At 42.3% G+C, this 27,958-nt stretch overlaps 1 protein-coding gene across 2 annotated transcripts in view; it reads left to right on the forward strand.

Annotated features, from left to right (window-relative positions):
* MIPOL1 (mirror-image polydactyly 1) overlaps window positions 1–27,958 on the forward strand; it is a 314,859-nt gene that overhangs the window by 21,358 nt on the left and 265,543 nt on the right. Inside the window, exon 3 of one of the 2 annotated variants that reach the window (XM_066608446.1) lies at window positions 22,202–22,338. The exons of the other annotated variant lie outside the window; for it this stretch is intronic. Coding sequence (XP_066464543.1) covers window positions 22,202–22,338 — 137 coding nt within the window. The remainder of the gene's footprint in view (window positions 1–22,201; window positions 22,339–27,958) is intronic. 2 annotated transcript variants of the gene reach the window in all.

Genomic DNA, 27,958 nt, shown 5'->3' on the forward strand with positions numbered 1-27,958 from the left:
TTATTCTTGACTAGAACCTTTCTCTGGTCCGTCTGTCTCCCCCCCCCCCCCCCTTTTTAGTATATCCTATAAAATACAGTCTTACAATTTCAAACAGACCTTTTGAAGGTTATCATAATTCTAATGTGAAAATGTATTTGACACCCCCAGTGTAGAGGAACCCATCAAACGCTTTTGTGATGCTGATTGTGAGCCAGATCTCCTCACCCAATATCAGAGCCTGGCCCTACAATGGCTCTTTTAGCTTAACAGGCACAAATTCCTAAAGACACATTAAAAAAGTTTTAGGAAGACTTCCCAGAAGGGTAGAGACTGGTGTTGGAATGGCAAGTTCAGCAAGCTCATATAAATGTGATGGTCAGTTGTCCACACGCTTTTGGCCATATAGTGTGCTAGGGTGAAGTTAGTGATGCAGTTCACATTACAGCATCATGATTTACTACCCAGTGTTTTGTGCCGAGTTTTTTTTTCTACCAGACATGGTAGCATAAAATTTATTTTTGGGACAGAGCAAATGTTTGAAACCTTCAGGTGATGTTGGTAACTTGACTGCCAGTTTTTTCTGACTGACCTTCATTTGTGGGTGAGCGGCAAATAAGCTCAACCATGATACAATCACAATAATAGTTTGTTTTAACTTGAAGCCAAAAGATATGTGATTAGAAACTGATTAAAAGATGAAGGAAACTATCACCGGAATGTACATTACCAGAGTAGGAGCTTTTTGAGAGGGAAGAAAAGTTTGCTTAATGGTTTGTCAGGTTTAGAAAAAATCATTTTAAATATTCTGGTGAAGAAAAGATCTTGCTTTGGAGGACTCAGCATTTCGTATTCCTTTTACATCAATGGGAACTCTGTAATACGTCATTATTCCTGTGGTGGCGCTGCTAGGGAGTTGAATCCTTGCTGCTAGGTTCCCCAACAGATTACAGCTGGTCCCTATTAGTACAAGCAGCGGGACCTTCAATGATCTGCTTATTGTTAGGGAACCCTTCCAACACAAAGAGGTTGGCTAAGGGCATGGTCACACAGCGGAATTAGCTGCCAAATTTTCTTGATTAACTCCGCCTCTAAAAACCGCTGCAAAATCAACTTCTTTCTGCTTTTTTTGCCATTGATCCCCTCACTGATTTAGCCTTGTCAATGGGCAAAGTCTGTGTGGATTTGTGTCAAAATCTATGCCTTTCTGTTGATGATGCCGAAATAATTTTGTCTGTCGGAATTCCATGCCCTCATCCAACAGCGCCACCCCAGGAATAATGAAGTATTACAGAGTTCCCACTGATGTAAAAGGAATACATGAGCAGACATGCTGAGTCCTCCAAACCAAGAACTGTACTTAGTAGCCACTCTTCACTCTCCCTTCCCTATATTAGCGCAGAAAATTCTGTGGTGAGTTCCACCACGTGACACCCTAAAAATGGACAAACCCCTTTCAGCAACCTGATTTGCTTAGCAGAATTTAAATGGCATTTCTCACATTTTATCAGATCTATGGGCAGTAAATCAATCGGCTTAATGTTCACCCTTTTTAAATGGAATGTCTTGAGTGTTTTTTACATTTATAGTTTTTTAATTAGATGCAAGGATATACAGAGAAATAATATGCTGCATGTATTACTAGCTCAAGTCCCCTATGTAGACCAAATAAAAATGTAAGTCAAAACACATTTTTTTAATTATTACAAAAAATAACACAACCATTTCATATTACTGCGTTTGTAAAAGTATGATATATTAAAATAATGCATTATTTATCTCACATGGTGAACGCCATTTAAAAAACCCCAAAACACCAGAACTGCACCTTCTTGTCACTTACTCCCCTAGAAAAAAAAGTATAAAAATCAATCAAAAAGGTTTCAGAGTTGTACCAACAGAAAATACAGGTTGTCCTGTAAAAAAACCTTCAGCTGGATGCATAAAGAGAAAAATTTAAAAAAAGTTGTTAGGGCTTGGAAGATGTCAGTAGAAAGCATTTTTTGTTTTTAAAAGTAGTGCAGCAAAAAAAAACCTATACAAGTTTGGTATTGTCGTAATTGCACAGATACACACAATAAAGTTAAAGTTCAGTCATCTTTGCTGCACCGTGTACAGTGTTAAAACAAGAACCCTCCAAAATTGTGCAGTAGCAGGTATTTTTGCATTTTACTTCACTGTGAATGTTTAAAAAGTTTTAAATTACATTATGTGGTACGTTAAATGATACTACTAAAAACTGAAACTTGTCCCACAAGAATGAAGCCCCCATAAGGCTATGTTGATTGAAAAATAAAAATTAGGATTTTTTGAAAGTGGTCATGAGAAAGAAGAAATGAAAAATGGCCATGTCCTCCAGGGGTTAAAAGAGCTGAAACGAAAGGGATACAATTGCAGAGAAATATCAGACTAGCAGGTCTCCAGGAAGTAATAGGTTATAGTCACTTCTCCCCCATTAGAGATAGACCCTGCTGGGAGGAAAATGATTAAAAATGCACGCTGCAAGTCATATAATGGTCAGGCATAGTGTTGTCCCTCATGGTCCCCCTAGTGGTAGGCATGACAGGTACACTTCAAAGAGCAATGCTTTTTTGTTCAAAATGTATATCATTATATACATTTTTTATATTAAGTATATCCAGTGCAATTCGTGCATTCCCAAAAATTAGCATTTTTGGAAATGCTGCCAGGTTGGTAGATCTTGCTTCCGGCTTATCTAGGAACGTGCATACATTGTACCGCTAATTCACCACCTTATCTCCTTCCTTCACTCATTAAAGATAAATCATTTGTTTTATGTCCTGAACAAATAAAAATTGTATTATGTTTCAAGTCTTATCAAGATCCAAAGGACATGACTGCCCTTCAAATAGATGGTGTCATATTTTATACGGTGTTTTAGTTTCCTTCAAAGATAGCTGTAAATCTAAAAAGAATATTAAAGCGACTCTACCCATAAAATTATAGTGTCTATTAAATTTGGCTGGATTTTAAATTCAGTGGTAAATTGGGCACACTGGGTGATATTTCATGTGAGAGATGTAGTAACAGCAGCCTAGTAGATCTGGACAACTCTTATTTGCAGGTGATTTTTGTGGCAGCCTGATGCTGGGATGGTTTGGCCCATTGGTTTTTGTATGCTCAATTTCACAATAGCTTAAGAAGTGTTCTATATAAATTACACTGGGTGACAGGAGGTTTACGTAGTAAGATATGGCCGCTTAGGTTGCAATAGGTTTGACTTGGGGCTAGACCAAGAAGCCGAGTCCAAAGGATTCCCAGGTTTTCACCCTTTAACCCCTATACAGGAATCTGGATTTAGCTTTAGGTCACCACCCTCAAAGTAAACCAATGCCTGGTTCCAAAGCAGAAAATGGGAAGTGTAGCAAGACAGGCTAAGGTCAAGACAGGTGGAGTTCACTTACTACAGTAGATTAGCAGAAGACCAGGGCAGACATGGTCAGGTAGCAATCCAGTAATAGAGTAATTAAACCAATAGGAAATGTTTGCACTGTACTAGAATATAGGGAACCCTATTGCTCAGGTACAGAGCATTGAAGGAAATCTTCATAAGATGACTGGGCAACAGATGAACTGTTGAGGAGGAAGTGGTTTGGTGCATGCAGACCTTTTATGAGGCTGGTGGGTATATGTGGGCCTTTTAAGAGGCCAGGAGTCGACACATGCTAAAGGCAGTGCAAGAGATAGCAGGAAGGCAGCGAACAGTGCACCGTGCAGGGAGACTACAGAAAGCATGTCTACCCCCTGTGATAACTTGGCTTAAAAGGCTTGTGCTAGGATTAGGGTTATACCTCTATCCACAGCGCTGACTGCTGGGACCCACACTGGTCCCAAGAATTGGAATCCTGAAGAGACAGTCAAGCATGTGCACCGCCGCTACATTCTTTTTCATGACACTGCCAGAAACAGTATTTCGTTATTTCCAGCAATCCCATTAAAATGAATGGAACCACAGTGTGCATGCTCGATTGCCCTTCCAGTCATGCGAGGACCTTCCAGAGCAGTCAGACCCCCACTGATCTAAAAGTTATCCCCTTTTTTATAGATAAGGGATTACCTTTAATTCTGGCACCACTACTTGAACAGGATTTCATGACGTTATGATGACAAGGTTGTGTCTTTTCAGAAGCGATGCCACTCTTTCCATAGGCCGTGGATAGTAGCACATCCGAGCCTCATGTACTTGGGCTTCAGCCACACGTTGACAAGAATGACACTAGTTCTTAACGAAAACAGCCATTTTTAGTGTTTGCTTGTCTCATAGATCAGTCCTGTTCATTTCTGCACCCTCAAAATAGGAGTAAGGAGGCTTCTAAATCAGGTATTCCTCTGGTTCCTTACAACACTGCGAGAATGATGGGACAGGTTGGCTTGTGAGACGCGTCGGTGGATAGCAGATGATGATGATGGTAGTTGTTTCTCTGTTTGATAAGTATAATCATCAGACATTCAGAAAGTATAATTAGCTGAAGCCATTTGTTGCACTTGGCGTAGATTGGAGCAGGTCCTCGTGATCATTAGCATGCAGACCTAGGCCTCAGACTCCCGCATCCTAGCTGGCATCCTGTTTGTTAGACTCCTGGAATCCACCAGTCAGCAGACCTACGTCTTCAGGGCCATCACTTGCTTCATGCTTGGAGCTTCTTCTTCCATATCTCCTGGCACATTTTCCAGACAGAGAGTGAAAAAATGGCATCCTTTTCTCATAAGCTTTTTATATGGTGTATTCTGGAATATACGGTAATCCACCAGTTCGTGTGATTCTATCGCCACTTGTTGGTGAGCACGGGATGTAATCCTGTCATCATGAGGGACGGTATGTGTGTTTTATGGCACTGTGGTATATTCTAGCTCCACATTGTATATAGACGTGAGGATTTATATGGGGTTCCATGTTAACCAGCAGTAATGGCAAAAATGTAGCAATCCTAGTAATGATGTCAGCGCACATTTGGAGCACTTTTCTTCATTGTATTTTTCAATGGTACCATTCTAATTTAGAATCAGACCCTGTGCCCCGGCAGTGACTCCCACATACCTGTCATGTTGTCTTCTCGCTACTCTGTGGATTTCCCTGCTGGCGCGGCGCCCCATATGTGCGGTGCAGAGGATGACGCGGATCCGCGGGACGGACGGCTGCTATAAACCACAATGGAAGCCGTCCGGACGAGTCTCACACCAGAATAGGACATGCTGCAAATTTCCCCTGCGAGAGGAAAATCGCAGTTGATTTCTGCTCGTGGGCATGGAAAAGCGTTTTGCAAAGCATGTCTATGGGCAGTATTTGCTGCGGGATCCCCCAGTGCAAATACGCCCGTTTGCATTGGGCCATAAACTGAAAAACTTTCAAATAAATTCTGAGTGGAGTGTAATAGAAAAAAAAAAAGAAATGCACCATTTTTAGGATATTGTTTTTACTACATAGACACTGCAGCAAAAATGACATGGCCACTTTATTCTGTAGGTCAGTGCGATTACGACAATAATAAATTTGTTTTAAGATATTTTATATCTTAAATATTTTTTTTCTTCTGTCGTCCTCTTCTGGCCACCATAACTTCTTCACTTTATTGTTGACGCAGCTATGTGGGGGCTTCTTTTTTGTGGGACGACCTGTGGTTTCTATTGCTACCATTTGGGGGTACATACAACTTTTTGATAGCTTTTTTTTGTCTTGTTAATGACCTTTCACAAGCAGGTATATTTCTGCAAGACGCACCTAAAGATGCAAAAATTCTGCACCATAGTCCACATGTATGCATGCGGGTTGTGGAGCAGAAATCCACAGTAGCAGATTAAGCTGGACTTTTTTGGTGTGTTTTGCGGAAATCTTCCGTACGTATAAAAAGTGCCTATTGGGACTTAAACTTGCAATTGTTTGAGTGCATTAACGATATACTGCAGTATATTGTATTTTTACAGGTGTTCTATTAAGACATGCCATGTCTTAATAGGTGGAAATACATGGCAGCCCTGGTGGTCTTCACAAGGCCCAGACTGCCACGACACCCAACAGCTGCCCATGATCTGATCACAGGGATAGGGTGTGGGTTGCGTGTTCGGGACATTTAAATGCCACTGTCAGATGTAAAAGAGGCATTTAGATGGCTAACAGCCATGATCATTTATCTCTGATCACTAGTGTTGACTGTCAAAAGCTAACTCCCACCAAGTACGGAGTGGTCACGACACTCGAGACCACTCCATACAGACCCCACGCACATCCACTGTACATGTACGGCAGATGTTGCCAAGAAGTTAAAAGGGCTGATCAGGTTGTATCTTGTATATTATCTTCCCTTAATTCACTTAAATGGGGCTGAGCTGCAATACCGGACACAGCCTGATGTAACCCCTTAGCGGTGTACTGTACGTGAGAGGAATACAATCAAAAAATGAAAGGCGCATGTAGCAATGCTTGATTCCTTTTGGGGGTTTATGAGGTCTTTAATAATTACAAAATAGCAGCAGCTACAGTTACTTTCAGTTATATGAATATTCATATGATCTTCAAAGAGGAATTCAAGGCAGTCACCCTTAGGTTTAGGTATGTTGGATTAGGGCATAGCAATGGAAGGAGTCCCATTTTATGTCCGTCCGGTTAATTAAGTCAACAGATGGGAAACCTCATTTTTAATTACCCATCAGAAAGTATAAAATAAATATAATGCATCAAATTAAAATGATATTGTGCATTTATCCCAAATAGACAAAATGTATTTAGATGGGATCGAAAAAATTGGATGAGGTGGCAGTGCTCATAGCATATAAAGGGGGTTATCTACAGATGAGGGGATAACTTGCTAATCGATAGGAGTCTCACGACTGAGACACCCACCAATGTCAAGAACTGGGGTCCCTTGACCCCTGTCTTTCTCACTGCGGGGTTTCTGTGCCCCATGCAATGAGGTGGAGACTAAATGGAGCGCAAGTCAATCAAGCGATCTATTCACTTTCAGTGAGACTGCGGAGATAACTGAACCGTAGACGCTTGAGTATTTGTGTTACTGAACTGAATAGAGCGCCAACTGCGCATGCACAGGTAGCACTTCATTCATACTGATGTCACCGCGGGGGAAGAAGTGACCTCCACAGGTACAGGCAGAGAGGAACGGGGGACCACCATTTTTGAAATCAGTGGGGATTGAGATGAACATTGTGGTAAGAAGTGAGTTCCTGTAGAGCCTCTTCTAATGAAACAGGATCTTGTTGTTTTTTTTTTTAATTGTTTTGTCTTTTACAGAACAAAAATGTTTAGTAGAAAATGGTCACCCTTTTTAATAAATAAAACTTTGTTACCTTAAACACTAAAGAACACTAAAAGTAATAGGAATCTTTGTTGGATGCCTAAAGGTATCTCCTTTAATAGTATTCATTTATGGAGAGAAGCTGCTGACTGCATATGCTAATGCTGATTACTGAGCACCCTGTGTGTTCTGTACATGTGGCAGGACCATCTTCCGGAGCCTCTGCTTTTGCGCTTTGAGAGGTATAGTGCGTGGGATCTAGGGGGATTGCAAGCTGTGATAATTGTCTCTAGTTAAAGGGGTTCTGTCATTAGGAAAAAGAAATCAAAACTTACCTATTCCTTCCCCGTCAGTCTTCTTACCACATCTTCTCCTCGCTGATCTTCTTCTGGCTCCTGCAGTCCCCCGGGTCAACTCATCGCAAGCCGGATTCTCTTCTTCCTGTTAAGCTTCCATTCTCTGCATTCTCCTTCCTGCAGATCAGTGGAGGTTACGTCACTGCCTAGCAGGGAATGCCGAGCTATTGCTAAAACTGCAAATGCTCGCTGTCTCGCTGCGAGTGATCATATACTATTGCAGCAAGACAGCGTGCATGCACAGTCTCGGCAATAGTACTGTATTCCCTACCAGTGATGTAGCATAGATTGACCTGCAGGAAGGATAATGCAGAGAAGGCACGTAATGTCACAGGAAGAAAAGGATTCGGCCGGCTTGCGGGCAGGTGACCCGGGGGACTGCAGGAGCCAGGGGAAGATCGGCGAGGAGAGGATGCAGTAAGAAGACTGCCTGGGAGGAATAGGCAATTATTAAAAAAACAATGGTGTTTAGATTTGGGAACTCTTCAGATCCCAGAAAACTCATTTAAAGGGAATTATAGAGTTAGATTTTTTTATTCTGTTTTCTGTACATGATTATGGGGTAATCTTATTGCCTGAGCTGCTGCTAATGGCAATCAGAGACTTGCAGATGTGCTTTCCAACAACCGCATGGACTGTAGGGATCTGTAGCCTAGAGTTGACTCATTGACCTCTATGGAAGAGTGTTGTGGGCATGCTCTGTGACCTGTGCAGAGGTCATTTTGTAGGAAGAGGAGGAGGTGGGCTGTGACCATCATCTAATTTGTATGGTGGGTCATGTGTTATCTATATAGAGGTGTTACCTTTCATTGTATTCCTGAGATAGCTGCTGAAAAGTTTTCTCAGAACAGGGGGCATCGGGCTATTATTAAGCTCACTGGTCAGAGTGAAAATTGCAGGATATTAGTTTTTTGCTTTTTTTTTTAAATTATAGACCGTGACCTTGAAAATGAAATAAAAATCTCTGCATATAAGATGTATTTGTTGTCCAGTGACATCATGTCCTCACGCTGACCGTAGTTCTATTGATGCAGCCTGGTGATGTCTCTGGCGGGCTCCGTATATTCCCAGGTCATCTGTTGTCCCAGTCCATGACATTGAATTTTTAGGTGAGATAATTGACCAATTCTCCTGGAGGACCAAAATAGTAGAATTTCCCTGGTCCTCTTGTTCCACACAGGATCTTGTAAATTTAAGTGACTGGTGCTGTCTCCTGCCAACATAACATCTCAGGCTAAGAAACCTGCACTTTTCCCCAGTAGCATCAAAACGCTTCTATTTTTCCTGGCTGCTAAATGTTGAAGCTGGCTTCTTGATTTGAAGGAAATTTTCAAGGTTTGCCAATAGAAATAGGCAAGTATTACTTATTTTATGCTTTTTAAAGAGCTGAATAGATGCCTTTACCTTTGGGTTTTAATACAAGTATTTTCATTTTTTTGTGTTTATTTCTCCTGTGAGGGCCTTAAATAGAATTCGGGCTGAAGGATGTGTAACTCAGTTGTTCAGAAAGAACGATTTTATGATAATCATGGATCGGGGACTCAAAGATGAATTGCGAGCAAGAGATCATGCGAATGGGAGGAAAGGGGAAATCCAAAATTTGATACAAAATATATTGTGTGGTGGTATGGTTTTTGTTTTTTAGCTGTTGACCTTGTGACTTGTCTGGTATTACAGATGGGTGAAGATCACCTATGTTAGGGTGCATTCACACGACCGTATATCTGCTGGGTTTTCATGCCCAGCCGATATACGGTGTCTCTCTCTGCAGGGGGAGGAGGCTGGAAGAGCCGGGAGCAGTGCTCTGAGCTCCCGCCCTCTCTCTGCCTCCTCTCCACCCCCTCTCCGCCCCTCTGCACTATTTGCAATGAGATGAGGCGGAATGGGGCGGGGCTAAGTTCCGAGAATTAGCTCTGCCCCTGTCCCGCCTCTCCACATTGAAAATAGTGCAGGGGGTGGAGAGGGGGTGGGAGCTCAGAGCACTGCTCCCGTCTCTTCCAGTCTCCTCCCCCTGCAGAGAGAGATGCCGTATATTGGCTGGGCGTGAAAACCCAGCCGATATACGGTCGTGTGAATGCACCCTTAGATGGTGCCCTGTGCAGTCCGTACTGTTGGTCATGTCTCTTCGTGAAATGGTGAAGTCACACAGTATACAAATAACCATCCTGGGGATAAGTTACCAATTTTTAACGACTGGGAAACCGGTTTAAGATGCATTTGGGTATATAAAAGTTGGATACAGAAGAGAAGGGAAGAGTTTTAAAAAAAATTAGTGCAAGAAATAATCAGTCAGGTTTAGGTTAAACTGGTCTTCTGAAGAATGGAAGGTTGAACCTGGTTGATATGGGCATCTCCTGTCCTATTCTCTGTCCACTGGCTGTGGCTTATTGCACACTCCCCATTGTAGCTGAGCCAAGAAATATAGTATTAAATACTGACAACTGAAATGTATGGCCTCCATGTGTGCATTGGAGGGCCAGGTCCGCCAGGGTGGGAGATGCTTTTACTTAGGCCGAATGCCCACGGATGGATTATCGCTGCGGAATTCTCGGCCAGACGCCCGCTGCGAATTCCGCAGCAATGTCCATCCATAGACATGCTATGATAAAAGATTCTCCCCTGCCCACGAGCAGAAATTGGCTGTGATTTTCCGCTCGCGGGGGAGAATCGCAGCATGTTCTAATCTGTGCGAAAAATCGCAAGGACGGCTTCCATTGTGGTCAATGGAAGCCGTCCGTCCCGCGTTACTTCCACAGGGAGTGGAGTACTGTGAAAGTATCGCAGGAAATCATGTCACAGCCCAGCGCCGACGCGTTATGCTCTGCGCATGCATGCCTATTCGCCTGTTGAGACATTCGTGGCGGGTCCAGAAAGGTGACTATGGCTCTCTGGGGGGCATCGGGTCTGATTTGGCTGCGAGATTTAACTGGCAATATCTGACTCGGCCGTGGGCATGAGGCCTTAGAGGCTCTGGCTTGTAACCGGGTGGTCCAGAGCAATTCCTTTATGACTTCATTATGCTTTAATAAGCTATATAGACAGGGGTTGCCTTGGCGGACAGTTTCCCACATGTTAGGTTCTTGGACGATGCAATCTTTTTTTTTCGTCCATATTTCGGATACGCTTTAGTTGAACTTTAATTTTGTTTGGAAGTTTTAGTTTTTATTTTCTGACGGGAAGACCCATTTGAGTTGGGAGCTGGCACAGTGAAAACATCGGTGCGTAATATAATTTGTCTGCCCTGCTTCCATGACACTTTTCACAGACATCTCAAGTATACTGTGTTTTATGATATTTTATCATATGGATTAAAAAAATTAAAGGATTATGCAACAAAAGAAACCTAACTCTACCTCGCGGATGACACAATCAAAATAAAACTGCAAACCCAGACCGAAACTTTATCCATCCGTGATTCTGTTGTGTTACGTTCTGGGGAGCTGTCCCTTATTATTCTCCTTTCAGTCACTCATCAACTTTAGAATTTTTCCATCTTCTCAATTGCAGACTTTCCATAAAACATAATTTATTGAATAAAAACATGCTAAATGGTTTATTACGCATGAGGCTTCTGTAGGATTTCTTAGTATCAGATTGGTTCTCCAGGTTGGAAATTACCTATTAAAAAGACACTAAACCTAAAAGGGATTGAGAAGATAAAATAAAGTAAATCTCTTGTTATCAGGTTCATCAAAGGTCATGATATAAGCAGCCGTGTATACATCTAGCAAAGTGAATAACATCCATATATCTAAGGTTCCTTATTTCTAGAGCAGATGACCAACTGAAGAGGCCGAGCTTAGATGAGCATGGGAAGACTTAGCTAAATCTGGAGCTTCGTTAGATAGGACAGTGGTAGAAGGTGAGATCGCATGTATATCGTTTATAGTGGTGCTGCAGAAAGCCTGGCAGATATTTCCATTCACCGAAAGCAAAACAAACTTATTATTATATGATACCCAAAGCGTGTGTGACTTTTTTGGAATAAGCTGTGTGTACATAAGGAATAACACAATTTATGGACATTATTTGACTTGTATCCTGCATTTATCTCCAGTTTCCCCTCTGCGGGCTGTGTATCTGAATTTTCTGTTCTCTCTCAATTAGCAGGAGAAGGCTAGCTGTTGTGATGTTTTTGATACAGTGCTCACTAACTGTCTGTAACACACACACACACACACACACAAATAACATGATCGTGGAAGACAATGTACAGCAGTACTGAACAATGTAGATGTAATTTCAGTAGCTATAGCACAGAAAATATCTCCCTATTAGCTCTAACAGCATGTTTATGTGGGTGTCTGCTTCTTTCCCTCCTCCTCCCTCTCCTCTCCATAGATTTCTGTGGACAGCACAACTCATCCCCATCCTCTACTTAATGTGTTCTGTTTTGGTATCCCACTTACGAAAGATGAACTTCACATAACAGGCAGTGGACAGCAAATTAGAAGGGAGGAAGACCCCTAGTTGCCACCACTTTAAAAAAATTTCAGGACAAAAACTAATTTTAAGTAACTAAATTGCTAGTTATTACAATCGCTGTCACATAAGCACAAGTTTAAATAGTCCGTGCCCATTTAGGCTTTACTGATATAAAACCAGTTTATGGTACACTCACATGGGACATTCAAGAGTGGCTTCAACAGTGCACAGTGGGGTAACAGGTAAGTATAAGTCTGTGAGTACGATTTTGGTCAGTGAAAAACTGACCAATTTCACTCGTGTATATGCATTTTACATCATTTTTTGTTCAGTTTCCGTGTTTTTAACGTGCAAGTGTCATCCGACGGCAATCTGTTTTTCATGTATGTAAAAAAAAACAAAAAAACAAAGGAAGGTGACCCAGTTAATATAATTTAAAATTCCGATTGAGATCAATAGGTGCGTGAGAAAATACAGACTGTACTTGTGCAAGTTCACTAAGCTTTTATTTCTTTTTTTTTAACGTACCAATTGACTTGAATAGGCAATTCTGGTCCGAGAATCGTACCAGAATTGCACATGCTTTTTTTTTTTTTTTTTTTTTTTGTGAATATACACATTGACTTTAATGGGTTAGAGTTCTTTACGAGTTCTATCACTTTCAAAATTGGACATCTGTCTGGGATGATTTAGTGAATCCTGCACTGAGCAGGGGGTTGGACCCGATGACCCTGGAGGCCCCTTCCAACTCTACTATTGGAGCATCTCAAGTGCTTTGAGCACATAAGTTTAGTTTAGGAGGCTTTAGGGATTCCCTTTTAACCCCTTAAGGACCAGGGTGTTATTTTTGCAGCTTTTCTTTCCCATGACAAATAGGGCTATTTATTTATATCTTTATTCACTGACTTTTTCTTGCATTTTTTCGTTTCATTGGGGGTTAAAAGCTAAATAGAATTTATAGTTTATTTTTACAATGACGATATTTACGCTAAAATAAAGTACGCAAACGGGTTCCTCATTTTTTTTATATGTTTTGATATATAATTTGTATGGTTTTAGATTACAGAGCACATATAGCAACGGTTTTGGTTGGTGTAGGCAGTCAGTCATTTTCTTTTTTTAAGTATATATTTTTAATTTGTTCTGTAAATTAATCTAACATCTCTGACTCCCATAACGTTATAAGGTGTTTCATACTTTTCCACTGTAGCTGGTGCATTCATAGGAGCCCCAGTTGAAGGAAAAAACATCCCCTGTAGTGACAATAGTCACTAACAGAGCTGATAAGGGTCTGCTAGGACCCTGCAGCTCTGCTGTGACAAGGGAACACCTGGGGTTTATGTGATCGCCGGGATGCATAGTGGAATTAATACTTCCACTTTCACTCTTTAGTAAATAGCTCTTATTGAGCACTGTGGAAAGGAGAAGGCAGAAGCCGTGAAAAAAATGCTTCTCCCTTGTCCTCTGGGTCCTGGGCTGTGTTTGCGGGATTGCAGGAGCATAGGCTTTAATCCCATGCCATACATCTGCTATTGGCTGGGATTAAAGCCCACGACCAAGCGACCCACTGTGGGTGTTACAGCTGCTGAGGCAACCATGCGACACAATGCAAGTATCATGCAAAGGTTCTATACTAATTACTAAATAGGTCCCATGTACAATACTGCTGAGCATTACATGGATAATCTGGCAACTCTACCGCCCAGCGTGCAGGAGGGTCTCTCCCCGTCCAATGTTAGATCAGGTGGGAGACCTTCAGTGGAGGTATACGGTACTTAAAGGGAATCTGTCATCAACTATAAACTAAGTTATGGTCCTTTATAGTTTAGGTGACAGAGAGGCCGGGGAGCTTTGTCACATACTTACCCGGTCCCCCATTCCTGCCGTGTCCTCCAGCAATGCCAGCGTGTATAACTACTTGATTCTTTAATAAGGCTGTGCATGCACACTCCCATTCATGGCCGCTCATGGAGTATGTACTGTGCTGCATGATACATTGAAGATATCCTTCCCTAAAACCATCGCTCCAGTGCATGAGCGCTAAGGTGTATTATGGGCGACTAACTACTGATACCCTGTAAAGAGCTGTTATTAATGCTATAACTTCTCTGTGGGTTTTTACGTCTGATGAATGACATGGTGCTCAGGGAAACCTAGAGTTACTGTGCTTTTACACGGAACGATCATCGTTCAGAAAATCGTTCCAACGAGCGAAAGTGTTTATCCTTCAGTGGAAATGCAGCCAACGATAGAACGATAAATCATTCGCTTTTTATTCATCTTCTGCAGGCATAAAAATCGCCCTTGGCTCATTCACTAATCGTTCGGTTTAAATAGCAGTCATTCAGTCGTTTGCAGAGAATGTGAAAACAGGCGACACGGACGAACTCTGATATAATTCAACCTCTAGCCCAACTCGGTGACACATTCAGCTCTACTATACACGTTCTTCCCCTGATTTGTAAGCTGGCTGCCCTCGCTCTTATGAAGGAGTCGGCTTCTCTCGCCTGACCCATTTTGCCATTTAGTGTGCTACTGGAGAACACATTCATCGCTGGCTTGTAAGCGCTACATCGTAGTTTACATTGTAGTTTGATTTACATTGTAACCTCTGGAGGAACCGAGTAAAAGATTTGCTAGAAATCCCAGCTGTGTGAGCTATGGGGCGGCCGTGCATGCCAGCGCCTGTTCTGCCGCCCTGGAAACCGTATATCTTCCATGCTTAAAAGGCATGGAACCTTTTATGTGGAGGCAGATTAGCTATTTATATAAAATAAACATTATAAACAAAAGACGCTGCAATGTCTGACCGCTACATGACCTGAAAGAAACTTTTTCTCAGCTACACCCTAAAATACTTCCCAGGTGCAACAAATTATCCTTTCTGCCTGGTGTGTGGTTCCTTGTGTGTGGCACTTGCCCTGTGGCGCCCTTCATGCATTCAGCTCCCATCTACCTGGTATCCTTGTACACCCGGGTCAGTGGAGCGGTCTCTAAGCATCCCTTGTAGCTCCCCGTGTCTGAATTATCCCCTGTATAAGCAGAAACCCCAGCTTATGTATAAGCATGTCTCTGCTTATATACACTATCCTACTAAAAGTATTTGGACCCTTCTATCAGTAGAATAGATCCCGTATTATTAGCATGTCCAAAACCGTGCTACATTAGATGCACTGCAGTCTACGTTGGTGCAAGGAGTGTTGTCATTGGACAGTTGTGCAATGGAAGTACAGTCTATGGAGTGACAAATTGCGCTGCTTCATCTTCAAATGGGATGGACGTACCTGGGTGTGGAGGATGATGGGGAACGGTCTTTTACCTGAGTGGGTTGTAACAGTTAAGTACAGCAGAGGTTCCATTATGGTCCGAAGATGTTTTACATGGTCTTGATCTGTTGGTTGTAGTGTCAAGAACCCTGAACACAATAATGTGCTGCTGACAATGTGATAATGCTCTGGGAATGGTTAGTAATACTTCCAACAAGACAATGCGCCTTGTCACAAATGCAACGCTATCATTGGTTTTAGGATATGGTTGTTCCACGATTTGACTGGCTGCACAGAGTCCCAGCCTGAATCCTACTGAACGTTTTTTGGAAAGAACTGGAATGTCAGGTCAGGACATATAAACAGCATCCATCTTCTTTCAGAGACCTTACCTGACATTTGCAGGATGAATGGAGGGAAATCCAGCTGAAGTGTATCGGACGTTAGTAGAAAGTATACCACGGAGAGTATCCAATGTCATTAGGGCCAGAGGAGCCCCACTATGTATTAACATCTGAAAATAAATACTAGTTTTGATTCTTGCTCAGGTGTCCAGTTACTTTTGGTAGGATGGTGTATGTTGTGGTTTGTTGTATGAGACATATGGATTATAGTTAGTCCTTTCTTATAAATCAATTTTTTACTCACTGGCATTGGCCACACAATTCTACCAATGTACGTGACAGAGAACTCAGGTTGGGAAATAGAAATGAATAGACTGTCCACTGATCTGTTATGATCACTTTGGGAAGAATATACATGCATGTATACGGCATAACAAGTGCAAGTGTGAATCCATCCTAAATTTAACATCAGCTCCAGTAAGTCTGGCGTAGTCTGACCCCCTGCAGTCCTGTCCTACACAGCGGCAACCCAATGCTCTACCTTATCCATGGCTGATGTGACATTAGACTAGTATTATGATTGGCCTGCAGGTAGAAAGAAATGGCCACTCAGAGAAATGGACGAGGATTTAATCATTTTAGGAGGAAGGAAGACACCAGGTTAGCTAGCATACTTGCATAAACATCCCACGTACACATAGGGTTACCTGCAGTCCTACATAAGGATGGCCATACACTTACGAAGAAAGCTATCTCTCCCAAACCCCTGTAGATATGCATACTTGGTGGTGTCCTAAATAGGGAAGAGGGATGTAAGCTGCTGACAGACACATCTAGTAGTGGCTTATCTCCTTAAGAACAAAATGATCAGGTAAGTTGAAACCCAGCTGCCCAATCCTGGTCTCCATGAACATCAGGAAAGAGTCAAGAGACTCCTGTACACACAAAATATATGTACAGTTTCACCGAAATTGGTGGTTTTAGGTGATACACATCTAATATGTATGGTTAGCTGAAGGGTCACTTCATACTTGTCTTGCAGTCTCATTCCTGCCAACTTTTACTATAAAAACATTTAAAAAAATAATGGATCCCATTGTTTTAAAGTCATGAGATGGTAACACTTTCAAGGGAGCCTGTCACCAAGTTCATGCTGCCTGAACCAAACCACGGGGAGCATGAACTCAGGACAGGTATACCTCTAGGCACTGGAGCAATAGGCACATCTGTCCCTGGTGCATGTTACCTGTGGTTTGAACAGCATGACCCCACCGATGCGTTCTCTATAAGATCCCATTCACGTATTTGTCACAAGCTCTGTTCCACTCAAAAAAATGCCAGAAGCCGGACAGACCCACTATAGATGCGGTGGTTTTGGCATTTTTATTTTGCTCTGAGGACAATAGAGCAAAATCCATGTATGAGGACAGAGCCAAACAATGGGAACAATGCTCCTGAATAAGCAGGATACAATCTATGGCGCGAATATGGCCTAACGCATTGATGATATGATGTGTTGTTCCAGATAACGAAAAGTGAGCTCTGTTACAACTGGAAAAGTTTATGTGCAACAGAAAACACAAAATGTAAACTGAATGGGCTTACTGAGAGTCTTATCCGCTCGATACAGAAAAGTCAAGCTGGTTTTTATGTCTTCAGGACGACTAAAAACAGGAACATAATTAAGTATATTATTAATCTTGCAGAATAGATCGCTAATACATGAATACCATGATAAATATTCGACTCATTTGGGTGCTGATCTTTTGATATTTAAAGTAAATTGTTGCCCATCATCCATTCTTCAGGAAAAGGTAACTAGCTGCAAGACCATTTACATCCACTATGTGGCACCAGACAGCCATTGAGTCTCCAGTTTATTGAAGCTGTAGTAAGACAACACCTTTACTTTAGTCTCCCGTAAGAAGACATACCCTCCTGCCTGTCCCCATATAAATTCTCACACACCGCACTGTAGTAAAAATAAAATAGAAAACATTTACTTATCCGGAACTTTCCTCTTCTACATTATCATCTTTTGCAGAGTGCTGGGGGGGGGGGGGGGGGGGGGGAGTGTTTACGACACTGACTTTACAAGTACTTCTCCTGTCTTAAATGAAATCTGAAGTACCATAGCGATAATTGTAAGTTAGAGCATCTGTTAGATGCTATTTGGTACAGCTCTGTAATATGCCATTACACCGTGCGGAGCTGCACTGTGGACCTACAAATGGGCACTTATTCACTGTGCACTGGATGTAAATATTTGGCACCACTCCAAATTTGCTTTGGAACATATCCGCTAGTCTGGCCTTATCGAAGGACCTTTTACATGGCCTAATGACTGGGTAAGAATGTTCTTAAAAACGTTCATTTGCCCTTTCATTGGGCCATGTGAAAGTCAGGTGTGAAGGTGGTCATATGATCAATCGCTGCCCCTTCACAGAGTCTGAATCAGCCTGTGTAAAGGCCTGGTACTGTAGATGAGCATTGATCACGTTGATTGGTGCTGGTCATCAGGACCATATCTATGAAACTTAAAGGACTTTAAGGCTAGGATCACACTATACGCAGGGACTTTGTGATGTTCGAAGCTGTGCAACAAATGCAGAGTGACAAGCTGCACCAAAACCGTATATGTCACGATAGAGCGCCATGCAGATGTAGCAGAATTTAACCCTTTCTAATCCACTGTCTGACCTCTAAAGACATTATGATTTAAGACTGTACAGCTCCGATGTTGGAAGACATCTGCCAGGGTTCTCTTACTGTATATTGCCAGCCTCTCTGCTGTCGGAGCCTATCCAGCGTGTCACCTCATGCAGTACTGGCTTTAGCCAGCATATAGCGCCGTTGTATACCGACCGAAAAAGAGTAAGCCCCCTAGGAAAACCAGGATACAAATTGGATTGGAAAGGGTTAACTTGTCTGTGATAACTTTCTGCTGCAAGTCCTCTTATGTCAAGCCATTAAAAAAACTGTTATTCTCTTATCTTCATACAACAAAACCCAGTGTAAAGTAATTGTAAGGCTAAACAAACTGTGCCACAAAAAAAATTGAATCTACTTGGGTAAATTAAATTGTGGCATTAACCTGGAAGGGGGTATATGGTGAGCTATTCCTCCTATAGAGGAAATGCCTATAGAGTTAATCTACTTGCATTATTTATATATATAATATATATATTATATACGCCTCCTGAGTGCTGGCTTTCTCTCGTTTTCCTATTGATTTGACTGACACTATACCAAGGCTTGCAGTCCTCTTGGTGATGTCCTGGATGGATCGGGGTTCCTGGCGCTGGGTCTACCTTCCTTTTGGGTTTCAGTATAGGATTACTTGGTTTACGGCCGTGGAGGTGGGACCCTTTATTAGATGCTACCACACCAGATGAGTTTGATTAATCTATAATCTTCATTCCGTGTTTTACCTGGAGCGCTGTCCATTTTTAATTTCCTTTACTCTCTTATATCGGAGGTACTTTTGTGTCTCTTGGGGTGTCCTCACTGTCCTCATAAAAGGTGCAGGTAGTTTGATGTAATTTATTTGAGTAAAGTTAACTTGGCATACAAACGCAGAGAGACATCGGTCTATATCCTATTTAGCAGATTTCTAGGTCTCTGATAACTATTGCCAGCGCTCTCTTTTTTTTCTTTTTTTTTTTGCTTGATAACTTTTTATCGTTCAGTTCTTTTTGTGGTGTTGAAATCTGAACGGTAAGAATATTTCATACATGAAATCATGACAAGTTATTCCAGCTATCAAGAAAAGGTGAGATTAGTCGTTCTTCTTTGACATTCAGTAGGTTATGAGGTTATGTAGGGACGTTCATAATACGCTCTTTATGCCATAACACAGCGTAAATGGAATGTGGCATATCAGACTTTACTGCCTATGAGCATCCTCATGATTTATTTGTGAGGGATTGTTTCAAAGTTTTTTTTTGGTCCTGACCGGTTCTGCTCACACAACTACTAGGTTTGTTACAATGCATCAGTCTAGACAATGCTAAACACAGAAGTAATTTATATGAAAAAGTTTTCTAACTTTTTTTTGTACAATAGCTAAGCTTTACTTAGACCAGTGATTTCCAACTAGGGTGCCACGGTATCTCAGGGCTCCGCTAGGAACTGCCAGGAGTGCCAAGACACTCCTAGCAAGGGAATCAGAACTAGCAATAATAGGGATTAATAAGCAGATAATTGGCAGCAAGCAAGGCAACGACTTCTGTTTATACTGAACGAAAATCCGCTCAGCAGTCGTTTCCTTTCAATGAGCTGAAACAGAACGACTATCGACAAATGAGCAATCTCTTTCTCCGTGCCCTGTTGGGGTCTGCGTACACAGGCTGACAGTCGCCCCAAACCACTAATTTGAATAATTATTCAGGCGACTATCATGCAAAGGTACCTGAAGTGGGGTGAAAAAAAGTACTGCAGCCAAGCTTTACCCACAATGCAGTCATGCTGCCATGCCCGCTTCCTCATCCTACTGCCTTGCCACACAAGAGAAGAGCGGATGGTACATGTGCATGTCGGATGTCCACACTGAGATTTACACAAAAAAGTAAGAATAAGTTCAAACCTCTCTCCCTGGGGATGAGAGGTTTCAGCGCAAGTATACTGTGGACGGAAGAGGCTCGGCCACACGTATTTGTACTAGTACGGAGGGGGAGAGAGAGACATTTGACCACATGTATAAAGCTGGGAAGGAGGGAAAAGAGGTTTGACCACAGGTAGACTGCTGGGGAAGGGTGATAGAGATATTTGGCAACATGTATACTGCTGGGGAAGGGGGATAGAGATGCTACACGTATACTACTGGGGGAAAGGGAAGAGAGGTGTGGCCACAAGTACTCTGCTGTGGAGGGGGGGGGGGGGAATGAGAGGTTTGAGGGATGGAGGAGAGCTGGATGTGATTATACTGCAGCAAGGAGGGACAGTGAAGCTCTGGATATGATTACACTGCAACAGGGAGGTGTTTTTAGCTGCTAATTTTTTATATAAAAATATTTAATAGTGGCATTCCGATGTAAAAATACTTTTTCCCAGGGGTGTCCTAAGGTTGGGTAACACTGACCAAGAATTTCATTCATATTCTGTATTATTTGTATAGGTATATGTAGACCGTAGACACAACTGTCCCTTTCTGGGTAAAGTAAGTGTGTGTGTGTGTGTGTGTGGGGGGGGGGGATTCAATAAAGGCTACGAAAACCAAAAGCTTTATGGACCCTTGAGCAGCACATGTATATGTTTTTGTTAAGTATCTGATTCCAAAAGCATGGGCAATTCATAGGGATTAACACCCCAGCCCACCCCTTCCACGATGCTATCCTCCTTTATTCTATGAAGACTTTCTGTTCCACACACTTATGGAGATTAGCATTTACACAGAGCATTAGTAAGGACAGCTACTGCACTTAATTGGATGGTGAGGTTCTGTTCACACCACCACAGAGTGCTGCTCTTTAAAAAAATGCCCAGATGTATACTGTACAGTGCTAATGACTGCATTTGTCTGAGACTAGGTATGCTCATGGGGTAGGTCTAGCCTAAGTGGGGTTTCAGTTTATTCCAAAAGATACAACATTTGGCCTGGGTCAGTGTGCAAACCTCTCTGTCAAGAAAACACATTTCATAAATAGTTGCCTCAAAGTTAGAGGCAAACAGCAGTCTAGAATGTCATTGTATGCAGCTCTTTTCAGTAGATCTATTGGACACAGTCTAAACCATCGAAGACGGGCCCAAAAATTATGTATCCTTCATAAAACCAGAGTTGGCACTATGCATTACGACTTTAAGTTTTTATCCAGGCATCTGCCAAACCCATACTTATTCATGAGACTGTCACATTATTAGCCAAAATCCAACTTCAGATTATACATCTCCAATTGTCAAGTGCTAGATATCACAATTGACATTAAGGTCTCATGCTTGTTGACTTTTGGCTTGTGTGGTGCACCTCAGCCATGGAAACCCAATTCATGAAGCTTGTGATGAGCAGTACTTATGTTGACATTGCTCTCAAAGGCAATCTGAAACTCAGTAATTGGTGTTGCAACTGAGAACAGGTGGTTTTGATGTGTCACACTGTTCCATGCTCTGAGATTTGTGGCCTACCACTATCTAGTTGAGCTCTTCGACGTTTCTACTTCAGAATAACTCAACTCAACAGAGTTGGCATACACAATACAAACTCAATGAAAAGGTGGCATCCTATGCCAGTAGCAAATGGAGACACTAAGCTCTTAGTATGACTGAAGGCTCTGCTGGTAAGTAATGGATATGGCTAAAATGACCAAGTACATTATTCAGTAGGGGTGTCTACTTTCGACCATGTTGTGTAGCTCCATTACTATAATGGAGCATATTTGCTGCTAGAAATTGCTTGGCATTGGTATAGTCTGTGAAAAGGGGAGCAACTTTGCAAAATGTATCTAAAATTCTGATGGGTACATATCAGGCCCAGATCAGCAATCTTGTAAAGTTTACCACATTACAGGGATGACGTGTTTCTAAGAGGAGTGATATTGACTCCCATTTCCCATTGTTTTCCATTTCAGTCACTCAGTTCCGAAGGTGTACAGATACTCCTTGTGCAGGCCGCCTGAGACTTAAAAGTCCAACTAATGCTCCTTCGGGAAGTTTGGTATGCAAATGGAACATGGTACAATGCCTCTGCAGTGTCTCCTATCAGAAGGTAGCTTTACTACAAGTCAATGTATGACCTTTTAACATGACTGGGGATATAAGCTAAAACCGGAATCTTCTCCAGAAGGAAATGTTCACCATGAATGGACAAGCTGTTTCTGGGTTTTTGCTCCTCATCATCATACGGTAGATTTCCGATTGGCTAGATGAGAGTCTATGGTGTGGGCAGGAGGAGTACAGCTTCTGCTTGTTGTGACCGATTAGCAGGTGTGTGGAGAGTTAAATGCTATGTAATGCTCCTCTGGGAAATTCGGTATACAAATGTTACAACGTTTCAGCCAGGCAGAAATGCATTTGGGCAGCCGAATCTAAGGCTGCCCATACACATCAGATAGCTGTATGCCAAATGCATTGCCGACAGCTGCCTCACCATAATTCACATGTATGCTTGTCTCAGCCGAATGGAGTGGGGAAAAAAACTGTTGCCACTCATATCTGGCAGCAGCTTATCTCCTAAGAAAAGAAATGGACAGATAATCTTTATTTTCCCCTACCTCTGCCATCAGGGTAAAGTAGACAGGCATTGCTAAAAATGTCGACTTTAGCAAATGTACGTCTAATGTGTATAGTCACCTTTAGGGATTGTTCATTCTTCACCTTAAAAATCGGTGATGGAAAATGACATTTCCTAACAGGAATCCCTAGATTGCATCCCCAGAGAAGTTGCTGATATCTACAACGGACTGCCGTCGAATAGCTATTACTAAAACTTGGTACCAGAAGTGATAGGCGGAAAAGTAATCATACAACTCAGAAACCAGTGCTGGCAAAGTTCACACAGTATGGAAAACGTATGATGATCGGGACAGACAGCGATCAATAAACGTAACCGCTAACTATCTGAATCAAATCTAAGTAGCAAATGAAACGCCATCACAAAACCGCACAGGAATCAAAGAACCCTGTTGCGTAGCCAGGGAATGAATGTCCAACATGGTACGAGCTAGCTCTTTAAAAGGTCCTTGCTGTGGGAGATCTGGTCGCAGAGTGCAGTGAGGAATGATGTCTACAGAGGTGATGTGTGCACCCGAGACCAAGGCTTTACGATCAGCAGATACAGAAGGCTGACACATTTTGGGTAATACTAATTCTTATTTCTAACCTGATTGAAAATCTTGATCATAGAATACAATTGGACTCTTGATACATGATCTCTCTTGAGTTGTCGTGTTTCCATATTTAAAAAGTTTAATATGATCCGGGCCAGGTCCGCGCACACAAGCTTGTCCTCCTAGTCTCTTCCCTGACTGCGGCCAGGAGCCCTACACTGGATTGTGAGTGTGCCATCGCATCAGACTTGGCACAGGCTCCTACTGGACTAAAATAACAAGCTGTTTGTTCCCTGGGGAAACTCTGCTATGAGCTAACATTGCTTTCATAGGCTGTACCCGACTAGATTAAGAGGAATTAGTGAGTGCTGGCCAGGGGCCATACATTTCAGGATATCTGAAAGATCCTGGTATCTGGTTATCAGCGTGCGGGTGACTGTGCCATCTGAGCACCTTCCATTCACCTGCTGGAGGGTGGAGATCTGGTATCTGTTTGTAAGTTGCTTAGACATCTAAAATGTTATACAAATGCAGAAGGTAAGAAAACCACAAATGTCAATAGTGAAAGTCAGCTAAAGCTTCAACGTAGACTAACCAAGAGAATGGTGCTGAAACCTGATAGCAATTCAAAGCGAATAAACTTGTCGATGTAATTGTGACCAAGTCATCATCTCGATGATTGTGCCGAATGCATGAACAGTTTTTCAACTTGAAGACTGACTCTTGGCGTAGATGAAACAGTCGTTCTCCAGGGAGGGAGAGAAACGGGGACAACAGCTTTAAAGGGGTTTTCCAAGAATTTACTATTGATGACTTATTCCCAAGATAGGTCATCAATCGTTGATCAGCAAGGGTCCACCTCTCAGGATCCCCGCCGATTAGCTGATCTTCTGGCCTGCTGTCAGGGAAGCTGAGCTGGACATCCGCAGTGGGGTTGGAGCCAGAAGTGTAATAGAAGCCATCACTCCCACTGGAATGGAAGTAAATGGCATTTGAGGTTGAATTTTGTATCATTGATTTCTGAGGGAGTGAAACCTTCTATTACACTTCTGGCTCCCACCCCAGTGCGGATGTCCAGCTCGACTGCACTGACAGCGGGCTGGAGTATCTGCTGATTGGCACGGGTCCACTGCTTAGGATCCCCACCAATCAATTATTGTTGATTTATCCTGAGGATGGATCATTGATAGTAAATTCCCAGAAAAGCCATTTAACCTTTAATGCTCTATGACATACAGTACATACCGGTATTCATCATGAGGGAGGACTAGTTTTTGCCCTTTGATAGATGTTTACATCATAGTGATCTCGCAAGCACTGCTACTGTACCAAAGAGATCAACCACAGGAGTGCTGCAGAAGCAAATCCTGCTGAAACTCTCAGATGCTGGTAGTGTAACCCCTTAGATGCTACTGTCAATAGTGACCGTGTTATCTAAGCAGTTAGACAAAGAAAGGGGCTCCCTCTTACAGCCTGGAGTGACACCACCATCATTCAGTCATTTGTTATGGCAACCATAACAATGGTCTTGGGGGTATAAGGATGGTTTCTGGGTCTGCCACTTATAGAAGCCTAGTCGACTGGATCTGATAGGCTGATCAGTGTAAAACTGACAGAATACACTGCAATACATAAAATAGAGTATGCTGGGATTTTTCTTCCACTCAGGAAAATTTGAAAATACATGCTTTTCAATACTTGCATTTTACCACAGCAAGTCCGCACGGATGTTGATAACTGAATCCACAATTCAAAACCGGTTGTGTGAGTCTGGACTAAGTGTGAAAACAAGTGGACTGCCAGTACTTGAAGATAAAATTACTCCTTCTTTATTAAATCGTTGCTTAATCGTCATACAAATCAGGAGGAGAAACCGATGTGTTTCAAACCGACTGCACGCATGCTTGGTCGGTGCTCTATTCACATGGGGACATAGGACACCTGTTCTTCTGATCGGTTGTGATCACAGGGATCAGAAAGTTATCACTTTTTGGCATCACCCCTTTACTTTAACCTGCATGGTGAACATCGTTAAATTAAAGGGGTTGTCCCGCGGCAGCAAGTGGGTCTATACACTTCTGTATGGCCATATTAATGCACTTTGTAATGTACATTGTGCATTAATTATGAGCCATACAGAAGTTATCAAAAGTTTTATACTTACCTGCTCCGTTGCTGGCGTCCTCGTCTCCATGGTGCCGACTAATTTTTGGCCTCCGATGGCCAAATTAGCCGAGCTTGCGCAGTCTGGGTCTTCTGCTGTATTCAATGGAGCCGCTCGTGCAGAATGCCGGCTACGTGTAGCTCCGCCCCGTCACGTGCCGATTCCAGCCAATCAGGAGGCTGGAATCGGCAATGGACCGCACAGAAGAGCTGCGGTCCACGGAGGGAGCAGACCCCGGCGGCCATCTTCAGCAGGTGAGTATGAAGACGCCGGACCGCCGGGATTCAGGTAAGCGCTGTGCTGTTTGTTTTTTTAACCCCTGCATCGGGGTTGTCTCGCGCCGAACGGGGGGGGGGGGTTAAAAAAAAAAAACCCGTTTCGGCGCGGGACAACCCCTTTAAGCCCTGAAGAGCAATGGCAGAATTACAGTTTTTTGCTAGTCTCTACTTCCAAAAAAGTGATCAAAAAGTTGTATGTACCCCAAAATAGTACCAGTGTAAACAGCAACTCATTATGACAAAATCAAGTCTTTACACAGCGCTGTCCACACATAAGTGTCAAAGAGAAACGTACAAACATAATAAAACACAACAATTATTGTATAAAAACGTGGTGCTGCACTGATCAGCAGAATAATCTATCATTTATCGCACAGTGAATGTCTTAAATACACCCCCCCCCCCCAGTGTTGCTCAGTCTACTTGCTAACCATAGAAGTCTAGGGGGAGTGGGCGGAGGGGGAGAGAACAGCTGCAAAGTGAGAGAGACAGAGAAGTAGATGCTTTGGTAAGTGTTTTATCTCAGTGCTGGATTCTTAGTTACACCAGCAAGAACCTTCTAATTTTAATCCTATTGCACCCTATTGCCAAAAAAGTGGAAAATACCAAGATATATAATACATAGGGAACTATTAAATTTCCAATCATCTTATCACAAAATCTCACAGGAGGTAGATAAACATGATATATGCATGACGGCTATGAATATGAGGTGCACTATGCCTGCATTGGAACACCCCCATGTTAACCAATATCTCAAATGAGAAGATTCTAAATCCCAAAATGACCCCAACGCGTTTCCCTAGATGATTTGCGAGAGCGAGACTTAAACATCATAGGAGATATGCTTCCTTATCATTGCGGTTAGCCTGGATTGGTTGAATTTAGGTAGGTGGGTGGATGGATTTCCTCCATCACATCACACGCTGCCATTTGAGGGCGGCTGCACACGTGAAAAATTCGCTACGTGATGCTCGCTTGTGATACCACACAACAAGTACGCAATGACATGCGGGTTGTATGCATGCGTAATACTCACCAAGATGGAACATGCTGCGATCATTATGGCTGTTGGTGTATTTTTGAAGTTGGTTGACAGAGGTGTAATGGGGAGGTGATAAATGCACCTCTTATCTATTGCGGTGGTCCAGATATTATGTTTTTCTACCTCATGTGAGATTTTGTGATAAGAGGATTGGAAATCTGATTTATTGCTATTTATTGATTTAGTCCCTATTTATTGCTATTATTATCATTATATCATATATCTTCGTACTTTGCACTTTTTTGATGATAGGGTGCAATAAGATTAAAATTAGGAGGTTCCTGTTGGAATCGTCCTTATCAGGATGGCTATTCCAGTCGTGGATCAGTAGGAATATTATCCTATGGCTGTGATGGGGTGAGTTTATTATATCTATTCTGCCCGGTCTCTAATACTGCTAGTTTGTATTTCAGTTTTGGGGTATCTAATTTTTGATTCTAGTAAACCATCAATAAAGTTTACATTTTAATGGTGGTATTTCTGTATATGGTCTTTTATGACCTCCATTGCAGTTATCTCCTTGGTTCAGTCTGCAAGTTCTTGCATATACAGTAATGTACTGTGAATACATATATAGAGCCATCATAGAAACACCTGGTAGAGAAGTAGAGACGGTTTTCTATGTGCATTTATGAAGGAACTATATGGCAGCCTGTCTGAATAACCTTGAGGAGTTGCAGCCACGCAGCGGGCTCCTTCGATGGTGATGCCGTTATAAGGTGGTGATAATAATTACATTAATTATGATTTCACTAGTCTTCTCTAAATCTTGCCAAATGTCTCTGCTACTTTCCTGCAGCTGTCCTCTGATCAGTGTAATATGATTTTATAATCCTGTCTCCTTCTTTGGCATTCATCAATGTATCCAACTTTACAGACAGATGTGTTGATTCAAGGCCTGGCATTATTAATTGCCCAATTTATTAACCCACCTAATTTCTTTCTTCCTAAGAAGGAGAAACGGCATTAAGTCTGTTTTTTCTGGATCTTTTCTGTCCCCCTCCCACAGTTTAATGTCTAAATCCAAATTCATAAAGGGACTACGATCTGGTCGTGTTGAGCTATGGGATTGA

This window comes from Eleutherodactylus coqui, chromosome 6 (assembly GCF_035609145.1).
Source record: "Eleutherodactylus coqui strain aEleCoq1 chromosome 6, aEleCoq1.hap1, whole genome shotgun sequence".
In the NCBI taxonomy this organism is placed as follows: domain Eukaryota; kingdom Metazoa; phylum Chordata; class Amphibia; order Anura; family Eleutherodactylidae; genus Eleutherodactylus; species Eleutherodactylus coqui.